Source organism: Accipiter gentilis, chromosome 4 (assembly GCF_929443795.1).
Source record: "Accipiter gentilis chromosome 4, bAccGen1.1, whole genome shotgun sequence".
NCBI classification, from domain to species: domain Eukaryota; kingdom Metazoa; phylum Chordata; class Aves; order Accipitriformes; family Accipitridae; genus Astur; species Astur gentilis.
In genome coordinates, this window is record NC_064883.1 from 39,554,389 (window position 1) to 39,577,444 (window position 23,056).

Sequence of the window (23,056 nt, forward strand, 5' to 3'; positions counted from 1 at the left end):
TTTGCAACTTAAATGCCTATAGATGCTGCTGCCCTTGTAGTGACAGTCCTCTTAACATCTTGCCTCTTGAAATGGAAAAATGTTTGGCCTACAGGAGAAAGAGCTAGAAATCCTTAAAGAAATATCATATACCTGGTATAGCTGACACAATTGGTTTAAAATGCAGCAATCCAGGGACTCTTGAATAAACCTGACTGAACAATCTTAAAAATATGTGCAAAGGATGGATTTAGCCCTGTATAACCCATTTTACTACCTTTTTTTTTTTTTTTACAAACACTGAGTGTAATAACCTTTACGCCTTCAGGAGATTCTTCAAAAAGATGTTTAGCCTGCATAATTAAAACTGAAGTTCCTGTTACCTAGCTGGAGGCAAAGACCTCTTCATTGACTGCATGCAAAATTTCAGTAGGTTTAGTTGTAAAAGGGGACCTTATGTTTTATCTGCTTCCAAGGGCAGGTATATAATTCCATAAAAATAGAGTTACTGAGATCTATCTTAAAGCTAGATAGGACTTTTATCTTTGCCCACTCTTACTGGAAGACTCTTCCAATACTTCAATGCTCAAGATCTTAGATATCTTATAATTTCCAGCCTAAACAAATTTATGGACAGATTACAGCCATCTATTCATATTCCAACAATATCCTTCACCTTAAAAAACTTTACTGTCCCCTGGAGAAGGGCCCATTGACTTGAATAAATGAGAAGCAGTGATTATTGAAGCTGACCAAGAATAGTACTGGGAATGCCTGGGTCTGACAATGAAACTTTATCCTAGGTAGATATCCTGAGGATGGACAGATTCTCCATTTCCACCATTACCAGCAATGGGGAGAGACCAAGTCATAGAAAATTCTAATCTCCTGCTTTGATAAGAGATAAAACCCATTAAGTATAAAAAGCCTCTTTGCCTCTTAGCAAGCACATGGATTTATATTTAGAAACTCTGAAGTTACACTGTGAAGTAAAGAACAGATTTTGGTGCTGTAACTTGCTGGAGCGCTCTGAGCTCCAGAGGAAGAGAAATAAGCACTGTGACAGATATTTATTCTATGTTTTCATCAGAAAGTTCAGCAATGTCAATAGACAAACTCTCAAATAACCCATTTAACTAAAAGCAGCCATCAGGTTTCTTCACCCAATCTTAGGAATTTGGGGTATCCAAACTGATGTTAAGAGGCTCAGTTTTCAGATATCTGGTTGCCCATTCAGCCCTTAACAAGCCTCTGCCTGGCATTCATGAAAACAAATGGAACAGAAAAATAAAATAGAAATAGTCACATTGCCTTGTCTTTTTGGAAAGTCAGAGCCAGCCAGTGTGAAAGGGGGGAGAGGGAGAGAGGAAAGGCAGTCCCTAATGCCCAACATGTATTTTGCAATGAGTCGATCAATCATTCTTCTTCTGTTTGTAGAAATGCCTTGAACAGAACAGAACGGTCCTGAACTGGTTCATCACTCACAAGCTTTTGATGAAAGTGGATTCGGTTTTTGGTTTATCATACAGCATGCTGGAGGAGATGAGTTTTCTAGATGAGATACAGGCACTACACATAAAACCAATCTACTTCTTTCTGCTTTCCAGTGCTGTCCAAGACACTGGGTTAAAGAAAAACAGAGGAGTGGGCTGCTACCAAAATCAGCCACACAGATCTCACTTATCACTGCTAGAGACATCGATCCTTGTACAATTCATCTATATGGCAAACCAGAAAAACCTCTGTCACACACATGCGCTGTAGTTTGTTCTTTAAGTTACTTTAAGCATAAAGCCTTGCATTTTATTAGTCTTCCCCTCAATTAATATCTACCTCAGCAATCTGCCATTCAGTGGCTTAATGTCCAGATGGAGATCTGTGACAAGTGGTGTCCTTCAGGGGTCCATATTGGGACCAGTCCAGTTTAATATCTTCATCAATGACATAGACAGTGGAATCAAGTGCACACTCAGCAAGTTTGCAGATGACACCAAGCTGAGTGGTGTGGTTGACACACTTGAGGGATGGGATGCCATGCAGAGGGACCTGGAAAAGCTCGAGAAGTGGGCCAGTGTGAATCTCATGAGGTTCCACAAGGTGAACTACAAGGCCCTTCACCTGGGTCAGGGCAATCCCCCATATCGATACAGGCTGGGGGATGAAGGGATTGAAAGCAGCCCTGCCAAGAAGGACTTGGGGACACTGGTGGCTGAAAAGCTGGACATGAGCCAGCAATGTGCACTCACAGCCCACCAAGCCAACCATACCCTGGGCTGCATCACAAGAAGCGTGGCCAGCAGGTCAAGGGAGGGGATTCTGCCCCTTCTACTCCACTCTGGTGAGACCCCACCTGCAGTACTGCATCCAGCTCTGGGGTCCTCAGCACAGGAAAGACGTGGACCTGGTGGAGTGGGTCCAGAGGAGGGCCACAAAACTGATCAGAGAGATGAAACGCCTCTCCTATGAAGAAAGATTGAGAGACTTGGGGTTGTTCAGCCTGGAGAAGAGAAGGATCCAGGGAGACTTTATTCCAGCCTTTCAATACTTAAAAGGGGCTTATAAGAAAGATGGGGACAAACTTTTTAGTAGGGCCTGTTGCGATAGACAAGGGGTAATGGTTTCAAACTAAAAAAGAGTAGATTTAGACTAGATGTAAGGAAGAAATTCTTCACTGTGAGGGTGGTGAGGCACTGGAACAGGTTGCCTAGAGAGGTTGTGGATGCCCCCTCCCTGGCAGTGTTCAAGGCCACGTTGGATGGGGCTTTGAGCAACCTGGTCTAGTTGAAGATGCCCCTGCTCATTGCAGGGGGGCTTGGACTAGCTGACCTTTAAAGGTCGCTTCCAACCCAAACTATTCTATGATTCTATGATTCAAACAAAGCTCACCAAACCTTTCATAAAGGCACCTGAAGACTCCTGATTGAGTTGTCTCACAGAAGCCTTGCTAATAATATACATTTGGAGTGCTTTTAATCATTTTATGAAGTTAGGAAATTCTCATCTATTGAACTCCAGTGGACCACAGAGAAATTTTATGGCTCGTCACCAATCGAGATCAGGTGAAAGGAATGCAGAACAGTGCTTTCAAATTAAATTACAGTTTTTAAGGTTGGACTGGCACAATCTGTCTTTAGCAAAAGAGGAGCCTTTTGTGCAACTTTTAGAGCAAATTCAATCCTCTGATTCACACTGCTGCTCCCTACATTTTATACTAAATTGCACAGTTAAAAAGCTGACTACGGCATTCTCATGTATCTTTCCAGCCCAATAGCATTATGCTATCTGCCAAAAGCCCATTTCCAGAAGAGCTTCAGCTTAGCACAGACAGGAAGAAACAGTGAAGGAACATGGTTGTAATTTGAGGGATTTCACATGCAGATTTACAGAGTGGGATTAAACTGGCTTTAACCTTGCTCTTAACCTTCACCTTCTGTCTCTAGTGCCATGAGGCACTTCTTTCTAGCTCGTCCACAGAGGAGAGCCACTACAGAGATGCACAGCTGCTATGAGCATCTTTGTATCTGTGAAAGAGAGGCAGTATTCCCTCATGATCTAACGTGAGAGAAGACAGCTGATTTTCTCTCTTCTCCCTGTCCTCTGATATGAAGCTCACCCAATGTCTGGAGAAGAACAGCTTATTCAGGAACATATAATTTGCTACTGACTGAACTGTAAAAACAAAAAAAACCCCCACAAAACTAATCTTTTTGGCCATGTTTACCCATGCTCTGAATCTGCATCCTGGGAATTTGCTAAGTGACCTTCCCTGAACATTAATAGGAAGATAATTTCAACTCACCCTGAGCTTAAAAGCTTACAGACAGTGAATGTTTCACTGCAGCTATCTGAAAGCTTTCTTACCAGAAACCTGATCCAAGCCCATGCCATGAACTCCATTCTTGCAAACCCACATTGACAGACCTGGACAAAAGTCTCCCAGAATGACTGAATGCAAGAAGAAAGAGGTATAGGTAATGTACTTTTTAGTTACAGATCCCTAGCTGAACAGCTACGCATAATGGTGAAGGGTCAGGAAAGATGAAGACTCAGCCTGAAAAGCCACAAAGGTGCAATCATGTCACGCAATGCAGGAACGCGGACTGCACTGGATGGTGATAGCATGGGAAACAGTCAGCTCCCATCTGTAAGTGAAGGCCTGAGGATACAAGGAGATTCTCCTTGAGACGCCTCCAAACACCTGTCAAACACATGCTTCTATACAACCCTCTAACACAAACACTGTTAATCTAGGCTGAAGTTACACCAAAAAAAAAGGATATATTCTGTTGTAAATTGAAATGGAAAGGGACAATGTTTTTTAAGTGCCAAAATATACCTCGAATTTGTTATCCACAATGCAAACATTGCACAAGGATAAAATTCTTTTTTTTTTCTGAGATTGTAGCTATAACACTACATAATTGGTCACTAATTAAGTATTTATAGAATATCTTCCTAAGGACATTACAGAAGAGGAGAGGATGAGAACTATACACAGCCAGCTTTTCTGTCAGGTATTTTACAAAGATATGAAATACTTGCTGCATTCTAAAAAGAAAAAAACATTAGTAAATTTATCATAGAACCAAAACATGGGAGAAATGGCTTCCAACCTCTCCTCTCTGGGGACATCAGAACACCTCAGCAGAGGTGGGATAAGGATGGGAAAGACTAGGAAAAAATTTGAGACAAAAAATCCTCTTCTCTGAGATTAGGGAGAACCTGCCCTTCTGCCCAGAGCTAGTTCCTGGATTGGGCTAATTAGGAGGAAAGGGCAAATGTGGAATATTCTGTCTCAGCCACAAGAAATGCTTTGTCCTATAGCAAAAAAAATTGTAGAAGCAAAATTCCTTGGCTTCCAGTATCAGAGCTGGCATCCAGTTCTGTGCATCATGGCTTTCCTCTTTCTTCTGTCCCTTCATTGTCGCTTGTCTGGTTTTCAACCCCTTGCTGTTTTTGCTTGCTTTTGGAGTCTGCCTCATTCTTTCCCTCAGTGGCAAATTAAACTGAGGACACTGCTTGAAAATTCACATCCAACCTCTTAATCAATGCATAATGGCTGTATCTCCTTTTGGGCAAAGAAGTTGTCTCAGAATGGTTTTAACACACTAAAGCAGCCAGAATAGCCCAGACATCACACACAAGACAAAGGATCTTTGAAAACAGGTAAAAAAGAAACCTTAGAGACAGCAACCACAAATGACTCCATTCTGCCCATCTTCCTTTCCACATTTGCTTCCTTTTTTTTTCTCAGTGGCCTCTCCCACCTTCCCAAGTACATGACTTTTAACCCAGACAACCCTTCCATCTATCAAGAGCCTGACGTGCATGTTTATACTCCCCCAGGACTAACCTTGTCACTTTACCACATTAGCTCACATTTCCATCTCTGACAACTTGTGGCATGTTTTCCCTCAACCAACAACCACTTTCTTTTATATGACACATAGCACTTTAGCAGCCAAAGCACAATAGTCTGATAACTGCTCATCCAGCATCATGTATCGTCTTATTATCTGCTACATTATCCTTATCTAATTGCATGCACTTTGGCTCGATCTGACATTTTCAAAACTACAGATGCTTATTAGCTTTTCTTAGCTAAAAGTAAAATGTGCATTATAGTGATTATCAGCTCCTGGCACTGCCCGTGAAACATTGTAATGAGAGAGACCTTTAGCCCACCATAAACAAGCACAATCAGGCCTGTTTTGGTTATTAGCAATGCTCCCCCAAATGTTGCCACTGCCAGAATTAATGACCACGCTGCTAATTATTAATAATCTCATGTTTCTCTGGGTTCTTTTTAGCGCAAAGCTTTAGGCCAAAAGCAAAAAAATGATTTAATTCTGCACCACCACAGCAAAGCCACAAATGAAGTCACGGCCTTGATTCCTTTATGGCATCCAACAGATGCAGGTCCTTCCCCACAGGGATCAATAAATAGCTGAAGGTCATGCAGCAAGGTCAGTGGCAGACCCAGGAATGACAAGACTTCCCTAATGGTCATTCCAGTGCTCTACCACAGATCCATGCAACCTCAAACAGAAGGTATAGAAACGTGCCCAGAAATCAGTGAGAATTACCCACTCCTTGAATAAGCCTCTTCCAAGCACACCGAACTCAAACACAGAGAGTATAAAGAGGGCAAGTACAATAGATCAGGTTACTGTGACCCTAAACCTTGGCTATGTCAGTCTTTATTAATTATCCTTGTTTGCAGTGAACCACTGTATGTGTTTTGACAAGTGTTATTTGTGCTGCAGCTCACAATAGAATGAAGAAGCTGCTTCAACAGCACCCACTTTATCAGAGACACCACTGTGAAGCACTGTAATACCTGTAGTGGTTTCTCCAGGTGCCTCCTCTTGTATCTGTGATTACAAACACCCAAATTAAAAATGAAAAAAAAAATTTAAAAAGTTAATAGAGAACAGACAGAGGAACTGTATCAATAAAGTGCTTACATTCAGTATGCCTAGCAGGAAGACTAGTAAAAGTGGAAATCTTTGGTTCACTGTAAACCGTTTATGTCTCTATGGCAACATTGTTGATTTCTACAGCTTTCCTATCAACAATGTAATAGATGTCTGGTCTTTTAAATATTACCTTTCTTTTCTGGCACCTAAGGGAAATAGGAAAAACAAAACCAAAGACAAACCATATTTAATATAGATTACCCAGAAACATGAGGAGGGATTTAGCAATAAATGACAAACAAATAAAGATAGGATTCTACAGTCACATGAAACATAATCCCATGAGCAATCTGTGCAAATCTCAGAACTGTGTATGCAATAAACTTATCTTGGGACAATCAGTCTCTTATGCAAGAGGTCAAGCACTATTTAAAGTAGATCCCAACATCCTCTTTCCTCTCTCTTCAAGGCTCCTTGTGTTCCTCTGCAATACGAGATAACCCGACCTGCCTGTCCTGAGACGAGAGCAGAGGAGACAGGCAGCAGCTGAAACTTGTATTTTGCAATGCCAGAGGGCATGCCACTGTGATGGCTGAGAGGAGCCATCTGAGGTTTTTGCTGGGAGATTCATCTTTAGGCGCCAGGTCAGAGATAGATAAGGTTGCCAGCAGCCACCTGTTAGATAGGGAGGAAGAACTGACTCATGGCTTCCCGGCAGCGCAAACAAAACTGAGTTATTCTCCCATGAGGTACGGATGGGGAAATAGAGAGAGGAAGAGCTGAGCTGTGCTTGCAGCCTCTATTGCTCTTAAGGTACTGGGAGGTCTCAGGAGCAAATGGGAAGAGTCATCCACCCCAGAGCCACCTCCCATACCACCCTACCTGCTGGCAGCAGCAGCAGCTGCCACCAGATTGCTTTTCTATGATCCTGGCACAAGCATAAATGTCTGTTTTGCTACTGCCAGCCAAAGGCTGGTCTTATAAATACAAGTATATTATAGTCCACCTTAGCAAGAGGCATGGCAGGACACTTGAGTTCATCTTCACAGACACAAACTCTACATGACTGCGCTCTGCAAACCACTGCTTATACCCTTGAGAAGGGACAACAGGCAGTAAAAAGCCCCCTGCTGCTGCCCAGATGGTTGACATTATTCTCCCTCTGCCTCTGCCAGAATGGGAGGAAAGCAGCAAGCACAGAGATCCCGTGTAAACCTGCTGCTGGCTCTGCTCACCAAGTGTCTTCAGATCTATGGCTTAGAAACTGCGGTAACATCTGTAATTGCTCAGTCTCCATGGGTTTCATTTCTCCTCTGACCAAAATACCACAGCTACTTTCTTTTATAGAAAGTTGGAACTCATTTTAATGGAAAATAAGGAACATGTTCATACTTTTGTCATAAACACTTTAAAATTAATGACTGTGGTATAACTAGAGCTGAGGTTACCAGGCAGTTCCCACTGGTGCTTTTCCATTTCATGTAGCTCTGTACGTCCAAGATAGCAAGCCTGGGGAGAAATTTGCATTTGCTTTTGAGGTCTGCCTAGAGTGAAATCTACTTGAAATGCTGGAGCAGATGCTATTGACAAATACAGAAAAGAAAAAGAAAAAAAAAGAAAGCACAACCATCACCACCTCAAAATATTATATAATGGAAGTATTAAGATAATTCTGTCCTTCCTTTTGGGTGTTTTAAATCTGCCTTCTCTCAAACCAAGCTCCAAACACTTGAACAGCTAGAGGAAAACATCAGACGTTTGAAATGTCACATGAAAACTGTCACTAATGAGTGCTAGATACAGGAAAGACTTAAATATGCCGGACTTCACAATTAGTTTTACACCTGTAAGAATATCCTTGGTGATAACTGGAATAATTTTTAGTCTTAAAGCCCCTGTGGCCCAGAACCAGAAATTGCAATAGTTTACAGGGCTGAGCCACAGCAAACCGTCACTGCCATAGAGCTGAGAGGCACTGTCTATGAGACAGTGTGTCAACTCAACCTCGGATTTTCCACCTGCAAAGTGAAGATAATAATGTTAAATGCAATTTTAAAAGGCACGGAGACAGCAACTTGTGGAATAATCTATGTAATAGCAGAGCTGTACTAACAAGCACCTCGTTTAGAGGAAAATAATTTACACTACGCAAGTGATAAGCAATTAAAAAATATGCTAAATGGAAATCTGTAAGATTTCATCAGCAAAGATTCACAATCTCGGCCTTTTTCACATTACCTCACACACTCCATTAGCTTTGCTTAAACTTACTGCTTGCAATGTGGATGAATATCAGACCCCTCTCTTCCTCTCTCCCTGGGTCCACATTACAAGTTCCCTGAGGCTTTAAAACTGCGTTAATCTTTGCTGTAATCTTTGGGAAGACTTTCCAGTGCTATTTTAACAAAACAAAGTATGAAAGATCTCTGAATTAAAGTGTTTAAAAGCTGAGAAGTAACTAAAACTCTGGTTGAACATGTGAAATAAAGGTTTCCAAACACTACAGGTGGAAAAGTTGTGAAGGACTTGTGTTTCCACTACACAAAAACCATAGCGCATTTCCCCTTCCAAACACCTTACTGGATTGTACCACTACACTCTTCGTCTGTTCCCTTCTACACTGCTCTGTGCTGCAAAACATACATGTGCCCAATGCCCATATCTTACTCTCATTTTTAGTTACATATTGGCCATAAAGACTATGGCACACCAGGTCTCTTCATATAGACTAATGCACAGACCCAAAATATGTTTTAACTCAGTTATCTCACCCACACTGAATCTCATCATTACCAAACACCTGCAATTTAATGAACACAGGTAACATTTTCAAAGGTGCGTGAGTAAGAACCTGATCCAAAATGAGTATTTATGCACCTAACTAGGAAATAGATTCCAATACATGGTTTTGGATTTGACCACAAACCTCTTTTCAAAAAAACCCTGAATTTACAAATCTAAGTTATCTGTGAGTACTTTTGAAATATCTACCACAACCCAGTATGTGTGCAAGAGGCTTTTGGGAAAAGACTGGGGCTTTGTCTCCCTTTGGAGAAAAGAGAAAAACATTCCTTTAGAAGAAAGATTTGTTTCTCCCTTCCTTCCTCCATGCTTGAATATGGGACCATTTAAAACTTGTTGAACCATTTTTGTGTGAGCTTTAAAAACAAATATTTCTCCCTGGTAGTGAAAAAGAGAGTTACAAGACTGTCATCAAGTCAATCAAACCTAGAGAAAACAATAAGGAATTGAATATAACCCTCACGTGTAGGTGTAAGTATGTAATTAAACGGTTGGTTGGTGCTTTACTATAAACGTGATGAAATGCCAAGCGCTCTATAGAAACAGTGTCAAGACACGCTGCCACCCCTTGGTCACGGGATGAAAATGCACGTACATCACGGCAACGTACTGGGAATCATCCAGCACATCAGGCAAAAATCCCAGTAAAATCAACTTGCAATTAATGAACTTTGATGAGATATTTTGCTGGACCATCACAAGCATAAATATGTTATCCCAAATTAATGTAAAGGTTTTTATTTCAAGGCACAAAATCTTCTGACTCCCAAAGAGCATTTTCAAAGCTGTGATGGACACCCTAAGGACTGTATTCTTTCTGGTCTTTTTCTGAAGCAAAAATATACAGAGGAATGGAGAGCAGCACTTACTCATAGATTTTTTTCCCCACTCCCTAGGTCTTTGAATGCACCTTGGAAACCAACAAGAGCTGCTCTGACCTTGGGCTCAGTGTCTTCTTTCTGCACTTGAGCTACTAGCTACTAGCTCAAGAGAAATAGTGTGAGCTGAGTACTCTACTTGAGGTATCCCAACCTATTGCACAGTTCACTACTATTAGAGAGATGATTCAGCCTCTTCACACAGTTATTCCTGAATACTTAAAAATACATTCTCTCTGGCAGATTTTATTTTAGTGCATGCATCATCATCATGGCTAGTAAAGATTGCAGAAACAGAGGCTGATTTTAAACTGGCAGCAAGTATCATAAGGTGGTTTAATTCTAAATATAGCTATAAAGCAAAGTATAAAAAACCCATATCAACTCCAGATCAGAGTGTCCATTATTCAGTAATCACAAAATATATGATGGGCTTCCATGCAAAAACAATCCATGATTTTTATAAGGTATATAATTATTCCTTTTGAACGAAGTAAGCTGTAATTTTTATTAATTTCAAAAGGTGAGCTTACAGAATGTCAGTAGGGCCTAACTACTTCCACTGAAAGAACTAGTCCCAGCTCTCTACATCTTAATGGCTGTAGGATAACTGAGTTCAGCATCCAAGAACTCACCAAGAAAAGGCAGAGGAAATTATTCTTACAGACTTAAAATAGTAGTTTCTGTCAATAAGCACAACAGTTCGGATCTGTAGATAGACTTCTGGTTACAATTCAAATTACTATATCTTACAGTAACGTTATGATTCCTGCAGTCCTACAAACCCTTCTATACAATCAACTCACTCATCTCTTCAGGAAAAGACCACACCACTTCTGAAATGCCTGTTGTCTGCAGCTCACACCTCAACCTTTCTGAAACACTGTCCTTGACATACATTTCTAGGAAGCAATACCTCTTTCCATTAGACAAATAATGAACTGAAAATTAACACTTTCAATTACATGCAACAGCAAGTCCGACATACCAAATTACAATTTTTTTTACACTAATGGCTTTGATTCTCGCTCTCTCAGACTCACTCTATTAACAAATGATACTTGATTTACTTAATCCTTGATTTATTCAAGCAGGAAACACAGTTTTACTGAAGCATTTCAAAATTTTCAATATTTGTATCTGAATGAAAAACTTCTCAAAATGTAAATCAGTCTGAATAATCAATTGCAAAACTAGTAAAGTATAATATATGGCCAAATGTAGCTTTAAGCAAATGCAGGAAAGAAAGAAATATTCAGAATTCAGTTATGGAATGAATATTCACACTAATGAAAGCTTCTGTACTTTGGGTCTGGCCATTTTTATATGGTTTAGTCTCCTATTAAAGCCAATAGTTTTGGCTAAGTAATGAACCTGTAAGAATGCAGCATATGGCTCTTCATATAGAAAAGTTTTATGATGTTTCAGTGGAGCATTCAATATTTTTAACACATAACTTATCATACAAAATTTAATTTAAAAAGGACTTCCATGATCATCATTTTATAGTCAGTGCCTTATAAAATAGATCAATATTCTGAGTTACAGAAAAGTGCTGAATTTCTTATGCACCTGATTAATGCATTGTTATCATCCCAGTAATTAAAAGGAGCAGGGTTATACACAATCAGCATGATACATCTTACTCAGCACCTCCTGGCAGTTGCCTGCAAAAATTAAACTCATTAATCACTGTGATGCCAAAGAAGAAAAAGCGTGGAAAAGATGAAGAAGCTCTGTTTTATGGGAAAAAATTCTCAAGTCAACATCTAGGAGAAAATCCCTTCCACAGTACAACATGGAAAGCATTAACCTCATCAATCTAAAAAGGAGAACTATGTTACCAAAATTCTACTAAGAGTCTTCACAGATATTTCCTCATATCTAAATGAATGTAGTGAAAAGGTAATCCTATAAGAAAGCAAAAATGTCATCAGAATTTTGTTTACAGCTGTTGCAATAATTAACTTCACTATCAATATTGCCACAGAACAATTGGGAAGTGGTTTTCTGGGGTCATTTATACAGGACCTAGTTTCCTCATTACCCCTGCCATAAATAACATGATCGTCTCATCAGGCTAATAATTAACCTGAAAAATTTGCAATATTTAACCCTGGGTTTGTTCACAAGTTAGGTCTACTATATATATATTTTCTCATATACCTACCATAATTTGAAACAAAGTAAAAACTTGTTAAAATGCTAAAGAATGTTGTGACTTCTGCTTTGCTATACTTTCATGTTACAAAACTAACGTTCTCAAGTCCGTCTCAATGGTGGCTGTGAAGTGAAGTGAGCAGTTGCCATATTAAATCACGATTGTCTTTGGTTTAAGTTTTGTTTGTTACAATGTTATTGCTTCCTCTTTAGCTTCATATAGGTTTCATCTAGTATTTTTCCACCAGTAGTACTTCCAGTTGAAAAAATGCTTACTAACAATACTGTGACCTTCAAAGGCAAGATCCTGTCTTTCCCTCTGTTTTGTACTGCACTGAGGTCTGTACTGGTGCTTAAAAATATAGTACTGAGTGCAGCACACATATTTCAATAGGGAAAGTAATCATCAGTAACCTGTAAAAAAACCTCAGTTCTCTCCCAATTAGTAATCACATGACAAAGTTAGGAACAGAACAGTCTCATTCTCAGGTTTGTTTTGGTATTTCCAAGTGTGGCCAGGCAACAAAACTTTGTTACTGTATGTTTAAGTTCTAGCTTTTCCTACTACATTGATGTTGAAGGATGAAAGACAATGTGAATCCCCTACTATAGTATTTGCATAAAACAGAAGTCTAATCACCTTAGAAAAGGGTTTCCAATACTGTCTCATCAAGCCCTTCCCCATGATAAGCAAAAGCACATGCTCTTGGCACCCTGCACAAACAGACCGCCCTCCTTGCACTTCTCCCTGAGTCCTTGCCCGCTGCCTGCCTCGCTTTTCCCTTTGCCTCGAATATTTCATGCCCGGGGCTGCATTCCCTCGTCCTGAACGAGCCTGCCGGCTGCCGCCGCCGGGCCAGGAGAGAAACCCCCTGTCTCCGCCGCAATCTCCCCTCGGCGCCGGTCCCGGGCGGGTTCAGCACCGCGGACAGCTCCTCCTGCCCCGGGACGCGCTCCGCCCGTCCCGGCTCCGAGCGGGGTTCAGCACCGCGGACAGCTCCACCGTCCTGCCCACACCCCCCCGCCCCTTGCCCGTGCCCGCCCTCCGCCTCCGCTCCCCCCGCGGGCAGGACCCCTTCTTCCTGCTACACACACGCTTCACAGGCCATTTCCACTGGCTTCGTCACGACTTCGTCCTTCCGACCTGAACGACCCTCCACCGGAGACCCCCAGGGCAAGCCGCGCAGTCTCTGTTGGACGGGAGCACCTTTGAACTGCCCGACCCGGTCAACTGCACTTTCTCAGACACGTTGCAGCCTTTACAAATAAATTCACATGAAGTGCCCACGTGCGTTTAGAAGTCACCCCAAATCCATGTTGCTTGCCACGCTTTTTGCAGTTCATTGCGGGAGACACCTAGGCAGGCACTTTTCCCTCTACAGATGGCACCACCACCAATGCTCTCCACCCACACACAAACCCTGAGGGGAGAAGAAAAAAAAAAAAAAGAAAAAAAAAGAAAAAATCCCTCTCCTTTTAGTAGTTTAATATTATTCTTATTAATATTATTTTGGAGTCTGTCAGCACAAATCACTCGCACATGCTAAACTGCGTCCTTTGCTTCCGGGCTCAGCGCTTCTGGTGATCAGAGAAGCGGCTCCAGACATCTGCCGTCTCCCAATCCAGGAAAGCGAAATTAAAACAGTCAAATAACAAGGAAAATGTGTCCCGAGTCCAGCCCCGGCGGCGGCACTCCGCTGGCTCGCAGCGACACCTAGAGCCCAGCACGTCGCCGGGAAGGGGCCCGTGTCCTCCCAGCCACTCGGGGAAAGGGGCACTGGTGGGTGCGGACGGCCGGGCACGGGGACGGGTCCCCTCCTGCTGTTGGCCGGGGCCAAGGAGCAGGAGCGCCAAGATCGTTGCCGGTGAGCGGGTCACAGGGAAGGGTTAGTTCAGGGTCCTGTCACCGCTGGTCCCTGGGGGCTATCAGCGTGGCAGTCACCTCGGGGAGGATGAGGTCGACTCGCCTTGTCGCTGGCAAAAGCGCACTTGCTGTACGGAGCGCGAAGGGCTTCACGAAGGGATGGGAAAAGGGACAGGGAATTAAAAGACAACCCGAGGAAGTTTCCCTTCCAACACAACTCTCTCCTCCGAGTGAGGCAGACCTGCTGTCTGGGCTTGAAGCCGTGCCTTCCCTGGGAAGGCTCGCAGAGCCAAAGCCGAGCCCTGCCGCAAAGCCAACGCGTCCCACCCGGGCAAGAAGTCTTTCTAACAGACACAAACAATATTCCCAACTGCAGCCATTTGCTTTCCCTTGTGTCTGCTTCCGCAGAGGCAAAACACACTGAAATCCCTCTGCAAACCTAACACCGCCCAGCGATGGGGAGCCACCCGGTTTGATCTATCGCCGGCCCTTCTTCGTCTCCCCGCTTTTCAAATCCTCTCTTGCCCCCACCCGAAAGAACTAGGTGCGATCGACCCAAGCTAGTTTAACTCCATCAGGCACAGCAGCGAGCCGGAGGCCTGGATGAGTCACTGGTTACTAAGGCAATATGCAGATGCACCCTTTGAAGTCGCGACTCTCGGAGGCAGCGCGGGAGCGGAAGGTGCGCGGCCGAAGTTTGCGCCTTCCCCGCGGGGGCTCGCCCGGGGGCGGCGTGGAGGGAAAAGAGAGCGAGAGACCTAGAAACGGCTGCTCAGGGGTTACAAAGTTTCCCCGCTGCCAGGTTGCGGGGGGGGGGCTGACAGGAAAGCAAGGAGGGAGGGACGAGGTGAAGACTTCTGCCCCGGGGGAGTATTAAAGGGTAAAACGTGGAATGACATATCAAAAAAAAAAAAAAAAGGGGGGGGGGGCACGGAGAGAAGCTTTGTGGCCTCGCTTGGAGGGAGATGGGAGGCAGGTGCTGACCCCACGCCCCGCCAGTCCTGCTCCGCGGCAGCGGAGAGCCGCGCAAGGAGCCAGGTAACGGAGAGAGGTGCGAGGGCAGCGCAGGGGCGGGCGAGCCTGGCTCGGCTCGGCTCGGCTCGGCTCGGGGCGGGCTCCGTCCCGTCCTATCCCCGGCACTTCGGGGGACGAAGAGGAGCGCAAAGACCCGCTTGGAAGAGCGGACAAACCGCAAGAAATAGCCGCCAGCCTAGAGGAGCACACAGGCATACGGCAGGACTTGGGGGGGGGGGGGGGGTGCCGGAGGGGGGGGGGGGGACACCCAAAACCCAACCCAACCCAACGCGAACGACACCGGCGCTTACATCCTCCTCCTCGCAGTCACTTCGCGGCTGGTACTGGAAGCGGGGCCGGCTGCTTTCCTGTTGCAATGGACGCGAGGTCTTGCCGGCAGCTCCGTCCTCGTCGCTGCTCTGGGCGCCCAGGAGGTGACTCGCTTCGGGGGGAACGGGGAAAGAGCGGGAGGTGTTGATCTTCCCGCTGAACCGCTGGTACAGTGAAGCCATGAAGTCAATCCGCGGGAAACGAGGAGGAGGGAGGGAAAGAGAGACGCTTCTCCCTCTTTCTTTTTTTGTTTTCTCCCCCTCCTCTCCTCTTTTTTGGCTACAGCATGCTACACTCGGGCGAGGCTCAGTCCCACATCAGTGGAAGGGAGAGTGAGGGATCCTGCTCCCTGGTCCTCTGCACCGGCACCCGGAGAGAAGCGGGGGGGGGGGGGGGGGGGGGTTGTCGAGAGAGCAGAGAAGAGGGGAGTGAGGGGCGGGGGGGGAAGAAGATAAATAAATAATAAAACGCAATTGAGCCGTAACACCACAGGCCCCGGGAATGCTGCACCATCCAGTGTCGGGAAGGAAAAAAAAAAAAAAAAAGAAGAAGAAAAAAAAAAAAAAGAACCAAAACACTCCACGAAGACGTACCCCCGATAATGGCGCCTGAGTGGATCAGCATTAAATGTGCTTTGGGGGTGTGCGTGTGTGTTTGCAAAAGCAGAAAAAAAAAAAAAAAAAAAAGGAAGGGGGGCTGGCTCAATCGCTGGCTGTCAGCGGCTCCCCAGGCAGAGGTGGCGGAGCAGTCGCCTCCGAGGTCGCATACCAACAGTGTGCACAAGCGAGAGGCAGAGTGACAGAGTGTGTGAGACGGAGTGGAAGAGGCTGGGAAGCCTCATTCAAAGCACGTTGCTCTTCTGGGGAGGGAGGGCTCTTCTACAATCATCTCCTTTTCAGCACCTTCTTTTTCTTCTTCCCAATATTTTTTTATTTTTTTTTTTCCCGGGGAAACAACTTAAAAAAAAAAAAAAAAAAAAAAAAAAAAAAAGCAACAGACACCTGATCGCTAGCCGTGAGAGAGAAAGAGAGGTGGGGAGGAGAAAAGGCGAGGCGGGGAGGAGGGAGGCGGGACCGGCAGCCGGAGGGGAGCCGGGAGGCCGGGGTGCCTGGAGCGGCTCGGCTCCGGGGAAGGGGCAAGGGGAGGGAGGGCGAAGCCTCTCCGCTGCCCTGCCCTGCTCCAGCCGGCCGCGGGCACGGCTCTGCCCGGCAAAGCGGGCAAGTGCCCGGTCCCCGTCCCTTCCACTCCGTCCTCCTCCTTCCCTCGCCTCCCCCCCGGCCGGGAAGAGGAGGGAGGGGTGAAGGGGGGGGGGGGGGAGGTTGCGGGTTTTTGGATGTTGTTGTCGTCGCTTTTTAAAAGAATCCGGTAAATTGTGTCTCTTACTATTTTTGTATTAATTCATTTTTGCTGCATTAAAACGTGCTTCAGCGCCCCTCAGTGGAAATCCGCCCAAAGTGGCTCCCGGCAGCACCGGCCGGGGATAAACAAGCGCGGTCCCGGCGCCGGGGGCGACCGGGCCGGGTTGGGCCGGAGCCGGGGTCGGGGCCGGGGCCGGATCCTGAGCCGGTCCGGGCCGGCGCCCGGGGACCGTCCGCCGCCTCCGCGGCCCTTGCGCCGGCGTTGAGCGGCCCTTGCGCGGGGGCGCGGGGCTGCGCCCACTCGGCGCGGAGAACCGCGGCCGCTAATTAAAGCTCCCGGAGGAGAAAATGAGCATGGGCTCCGGGAGGCGGCGGGGGAGTTGGCAGCGGGCGTCCAGCCGCTCCCAGCACGGCTGCATCGGGACAGAGGGTGACAATTCCTGTTGCTCCGGCATCAAGCTCCGGGGTTTCCATAGCAACAGATGCTTAGGTTTAAAGGAAAGTGGCAGAGTTGCTGTCCCCTCCTCTCCTCCCCGAAATACTCCTCCTCTTTGACCTCCAAGTTTGCCAGAGATACTGGGATTACCGGGAGTCCTCTTACGGGAAACGCACAATGCATGAAGCGGAGTTTGCCCATTCCCATTGAGAGACTTGCTGGTGAAGAGCTCACAAACTCGATTATACTTTAGTGAGTGGATTTGATGGGCTGAGATGTTTCTAAACACGGATCTTACTTAAAGTTTTAGCTGTTAAGGAAATACCATCTTTGATACATGTAATTTCATCCATCTTAAAAAAAAACCCACCTCAGTAGATCATGTATATGATATTATAAAGTGCAGCTATCCCTCCCCCATGATTTCAGCAACTGCCTGATCAAAAATCTCTTTACATCTGAATAGTTTCATCCGCGGCTTTTATTTGTGTCTTCAAAGTCAGGGATGAAAAGTCTTAACATTTAGATGAAAAGGGAACCTTATCTTATCGAGAGAGAAAACAAAAACAAACGCTCTGCCTCCTTCCTGACAGAACTTGAAAGAAGGAATCATTTTGATCTTCACAACCGAGATCCTGACATTTAATTAAAAAATGAGATGAGCACACAATGCTCTGAAGCAAAGGTCTAGCTTCTAAGTCATAGCGACACACATCGTAACAGAGGTAACTTTCCAGAAGCTACCTGGACCCCCTCCATAAGTTATGTTTTGGACACAAATTGACTACACACTACCAAAAATCTGGACAGTTACATCAGCTAAATTCCATCTTGAACTGCACTAAGAGTGGCTTTATGACTATTTGGAAGTGGTGACAACTAGCACTGAAAAAAAATAAAGGAACAAGAGAATGAAATTAAAAGAAATAATACATTTTTAACTTCTAAGGAAAACTAGGACACAAAGGAATAATCAAAGAAAGCCACAAAAAAGGCAAGATGAAACCACCAGGCAGAAAAAAAAACCACCAAAGATTAAATGTCTGAATTAAAAAGTCTCAGAGAAAGTACAGAGAAAAGTAAACATTCTGCCTCACAGCTCAGTTCAAAACTGAAAAAGCCACTGAGGACCAATTCAGTTCCAAGTACATTCAGTTTGTGGTTTTCATACTTAAGAACCAAGATTTCACATAATCGAGTCCGTCTAGTCATGCACGCACATATTGTGCATGTATGTGTGTACACAATTCATAGAGAAATTATATTAAGGGAACATAAAATTGCAATGTCAAATACTTTAAAAGCTTATTGAAAAACAACCAGCCAAATGGTCCTCATCCACCAAAAAATCCTGATCATGCAGCTTTGGGCTGTGATTCATTTGCCCTGAAATAAATAATTACAGCTATTTAAAGGCCTTCCTGATTCCAGCGCTCTACTCCATGACAGACTAGGGACAGCAGAAGCAAAGCGATGTCATGCTCTGGGTATCGCAGTGGGTGAAGGAAGATGGTTTGCACCAGTTGGGAATTGCAAGACACATTTCTGTAGCCCTGCTACAGCAAGAGTGACCTTGTGTAGAAGGGCCGAGCAGGCAGCTGGAGGCAGAAATCTCTTGAATAACCCCCTGCAATAAGATTAACCAGAATCAGTCTGTCGATGCCGTTATTGAAAGCGGGAGGATTTTTCTGAGTCATAGGGGACCCGGATCATTTCATTAGGGACTCTGGAGAGCACTTCAGCCTGCCTGTGCACAAGTTACCTCAGGATGTAACTTGTCCCCTACAAGCGTGCATTATGGTAGTCCTGTCCACCTCTCAGGGAGGGACACAACCCAGCGCTCCTGAGTCACAGCTCAGGGCTGGAAGTCCTCTACTCTCTGCTTGCAATTCCATGGTTAATTTGCTGTTCACCTGTGCATGACTTGGAGCCCGGAGTCCTCTACAACGTGCCGGTTATATGACCAGATACTGTCATACAGCGTGAACACCAACAGGGCACAGAACACAGGATGGAGCCAAAAAAAGAAACACAGGAATCATTGAGACACGATAGCAAAATGGCAATAAACACCGTATCAGTAACTGGGGTTTCATTACAGCAAAAGACCTTTTCAGCCTATGGCAAGATTTGAGGAGAAGAAAGCAACTTGCATTATGAAATATGTTTAAAGAGGCAAAATATTTCAGAAGTACAAACGTAAGATTCTTGTCTTTAAACACACATATGTAAGAAAGATCCTTTCCCTAAATCCTGCAGACAGATCCCAAGATAAAAATCAAGGCATTTCAAAACAGTGTCCTCAAGCGTCTCTTAGTTGTATATTTAATTCAGTATCCAAAGTTTTGCAAGGTTTGATTCCTAACTAGTGACATTTCCATCAAAATAAAGTGTGTTAGCTTAAGATATTTTCCCTGCAGCAGCAAAGTAATTATGTTTTACTGACATTTTTAAAGCATACAGATAAAAATGACACTTGGTTTTTCCATGTTGTATAAACAAACAGCATCCCCACATTTCAGCACTATTAATGTAACACTATCAAAAGCAGGTCAAACCCAAGCCCTACTGCCTTTAAAACTGTACATAAAAGATTCCTTCTTGGACAAGCCTTCTCAGAATAACACCGGCAAAGAAATAATCCAGCAATATTTCTCTTGGATTTTTTTTTTTTAATATTACTTTTGCCTGTCAGGGAATTCAAGCATTGTTATTCATATTCCATTCTTCTATTCTGACTAGGCAATTTATGTTTGCTTAAACTTTGAACTTGTCATCTAATTAATATAGAGTATGTTGCAAACAGAGCTAAACATGTTTCTAGTTTTCAGGTAGTGATAGTTATAAGCAGCTGATTAGTGAATTTTTAAAAAAATAAATTTTTTTTTTCAATAGTCCAAGTACACTTTTTACACTTTATTATTTAAAATATTGTATTTTGCTTTTCCAATGAACTTTTGATGGAATTTTAGAATTTGCTGATGATCTTTTCATATCACTCCAGAAAACCTCAAATTAATATTTGCTCTTTAAATGACCGTATTTATTAATGCAATCCCTCTGATTTTTTATGATAACAACTCTCCAGGCACTACAGAACCAAAGATACACTATTTTAACTCCTATCACTATTGTTAGCCAAGATAAAAACGTCCAACTTGTGAATCTCTAATGGCCCCAGGCTTATGACATCTATACACCTGCTGTCTGGTGTCATCTAAAAACCCAACCAAACCAAAACAGAACAGAAATTCTCTTTCCTATGTCAAATGCACCAATTCAGCAGTCCCTGAGGGTACACTCGATCTTTCATTTTGATCTAACATGTGTGCTGGGGGGAGCACACCATTGTGTCAAAATAAGTGACACTAGGGCTGCTGAAGACTGAGGGGTATTATATATACTGTGGAATTAGTATGCCGAACTGTTCACTTTCTTAAGTCATTATTTGTGCTAGTAGCATCTCAGAGCAAATTCAGTAGAAATGCAGCATTGGACAGTGAGTGAGCTTAGGCCACAGAGAGGCATATTTCTCTCTGGCATCACACAGATTGTTCAAAAAAAATAATCTTGTGGGCCTTACAATGATTCAAAAAACCCCAAACAACCCCAAACTCCTAAACAAACAAGCAAGCTAGCTTTCCAGGCCGGACTAAGAGAAGCATTGGGAAAATTAGTTTTCTGGGCATTGCAAGAATAATTCAGTCTTCCACAAGTGGCTGAATGAAGGCTTTTTATGGGGAAAAGAAAACACTGATACTCAAGTACTGGGAACAGTAGGCAAAAATGGCTTTACAGGATACAAAATTTTGGGGAAAAAAAGAAAGCAGGCTGGAAGAAAAGGCTCTTCAGGGGAAGAGATGGACCCAGAGGGAGCAGTGAAGAAAGAACAACAAAAGCACAGAGAAGAGGCAGGGACACAGTGAAGTACCAGGAGGGATGAGAGATAAAGGAGATGAAGGCAGGTGAGGTCAAAGAGGCAGAGAAGAAATGAACCAAAGCTGGCAGAGGTGGAAAGCACCAACACGCCTGGAGAGTGAGGAGACAGGCTGGAGTGGTACAAGGTTAATTGGAGCCACACAATGGGAGGATTTTCAAAGCCAGGGAGATCAGCAGCTCCAGATGGTACTTCCAACACCTGGTGGATAAATGTTCACTCGGTGGTCATAGACAGGTGATTTTATCCACCAAGAGTCTTGATACACACCTAGGCCTAATTAAATGAAATCAAGAACACAGAGCTGAATATCAGCAAGTACTTCCCAGTAGTGTGAGCAGGACTGTTTCCAAAGGAAATGGGTGAAAGTCCTAATGCTGAGGACATTTATATATAGCCTATATGAGGCACTAGAAAATGTGCTGTACGGCATAATCCTGCCAACTGGCAAAAGGATAGACCACATGACCATGAAGGTCTTTCCCATATGATTTTTTACGATTTCACAACTGGTGCGGCGGTGATGAAAGGCAGAAAAAAACCCCAAACATAGAAGAGAGCACTCAGGAGCAAGGGCTGTGCAAGTTTGCTGCTAGAAAAGGTAACTGCAAAGCCTAAGTAAAAGAAGGTACAGATACACATGTGCTTGTGCAGCTGTACACCACATCGGGGTCCTGGACTACCACTGTACCTAGTATTGCCATACATGCAAATAAGAATTTGCACTGAAGACTGTCTTTCTTGCCTTAATTAATATTCTGTCTTTGGAAGCTTTATCTGAGAGAAGTTAGGACGAGATCCCAATTCCACGTCTTCAAGAGAAGCCAGGAAGTTAAGCATTAAAGTTACAGATAAATACATTTTTCTTTGGGTGCCAAGAGCTGTTGGCAGCCATGCAAGACTCAGTAAGTGTTGCTGAACTGGTCTCCTCTATGCATATTCTTCTCTGCTTTGTAACTTGCCAGTATTTGATGCTCAAGTCAAATATGCCATGACAACAACCAGTTTGCCTGACTAATATGATCTCTCAAGGGGATTTTCAGTAAGAAAAGGAAATAAATTTTTCTTCAGAAAGGGAAAATAGGCTGTTGCAGGTCTATCAAAAAAGTAACCATCTTGCAAATGTATCCACCGGCACTTAAGTCAGCTACTTCAGCTGGACTCTGTCTTGAGGCAAGAGATTATGCTCAGCTCTGTATGCGAAAGGGATGCACAAGGTTCCTGCTCTATCTTAAGTGCCCGAGCCACATCTGCACACCCTTAATTGTCCCTGTTGGCAGAAGCTGATGCAATTCCTCTCTAATTCAGCACTATAAAATTGGTAGCACACAGAAGCGTCATACCTTGGAGAAATTCTGAATTTCCACTTGCCAAAAAGAACTTGTGCAGGCAGAATCTTACAGAAATGGAAAGGATTTAACCAGTCAGCATTTCAAATGCATGCCACAGATTTCAAAGGGAGCAGACAAGACAAAATACTTTCATTTAAAGACTTCTTTATAACACAGAGATTTTCTTTAAACAGATCTGTGTCTCCTCAGACTAGCTGTCACTAAATGGACAGCTTTCTTGTTGCTTGGAGGAGAATAAAACCTAGATTTAATAAAAGACCCAGGGGATGTAATGACAATTTTAGGTTTTGGAACCCCACAGCTGAAGGAAAACCCTAGGGAGAAATATGAATATGCAGAGAAAAAAAGCAGAGAGAGAGAGAGATGGACATCTCAGAAGGCAAGCTACCATTAAGCTAACAAAATATCCTTCTACCCCTTTGTTCTCATTCTGGCCCTGCCAGACATACGTTTCTTCCACCAGTTTGGCACAGATTCAGCATAGTCAAATGCTCTTCTCTTGCAGCCTTTTACAAAGAAAGGAGCAA

The 23,056-nt window shown here is 43.9% G+C and overlaps 1 protein-coding gene across 4 annotated transcripts in view; it reads right to left on the bottom strand.

Moving 5' to 3' along the window:
* DPP6 (dipeptidyl peptidase like 6) overlaps positions 1–23,056 on the bottom strand; it is a 575,931-nt gene that overhangs the window by 406,378 nt on the left and 146,497 nt on the right. Inside the window, exon 1 of one of the 4 annotated variants that reach the window (XM_049798773.1) lies at positions 15,428–15,810. The exons of the other annotated variants lie outside the window; for them this stretch is intronic. Within the exon in view, the coding sequence (XP_049654730.1) occupies positions 15,428–15,628 (201 nt within the window). The 5' untranslated portion in view covers positions 15,629–15,810. Of the gene's footprint in view, positions 1–15,427; positions 15,811–23,056 lie in introns of those variants that run through there. 4 annotated transcript variants of the gene reach the window in all.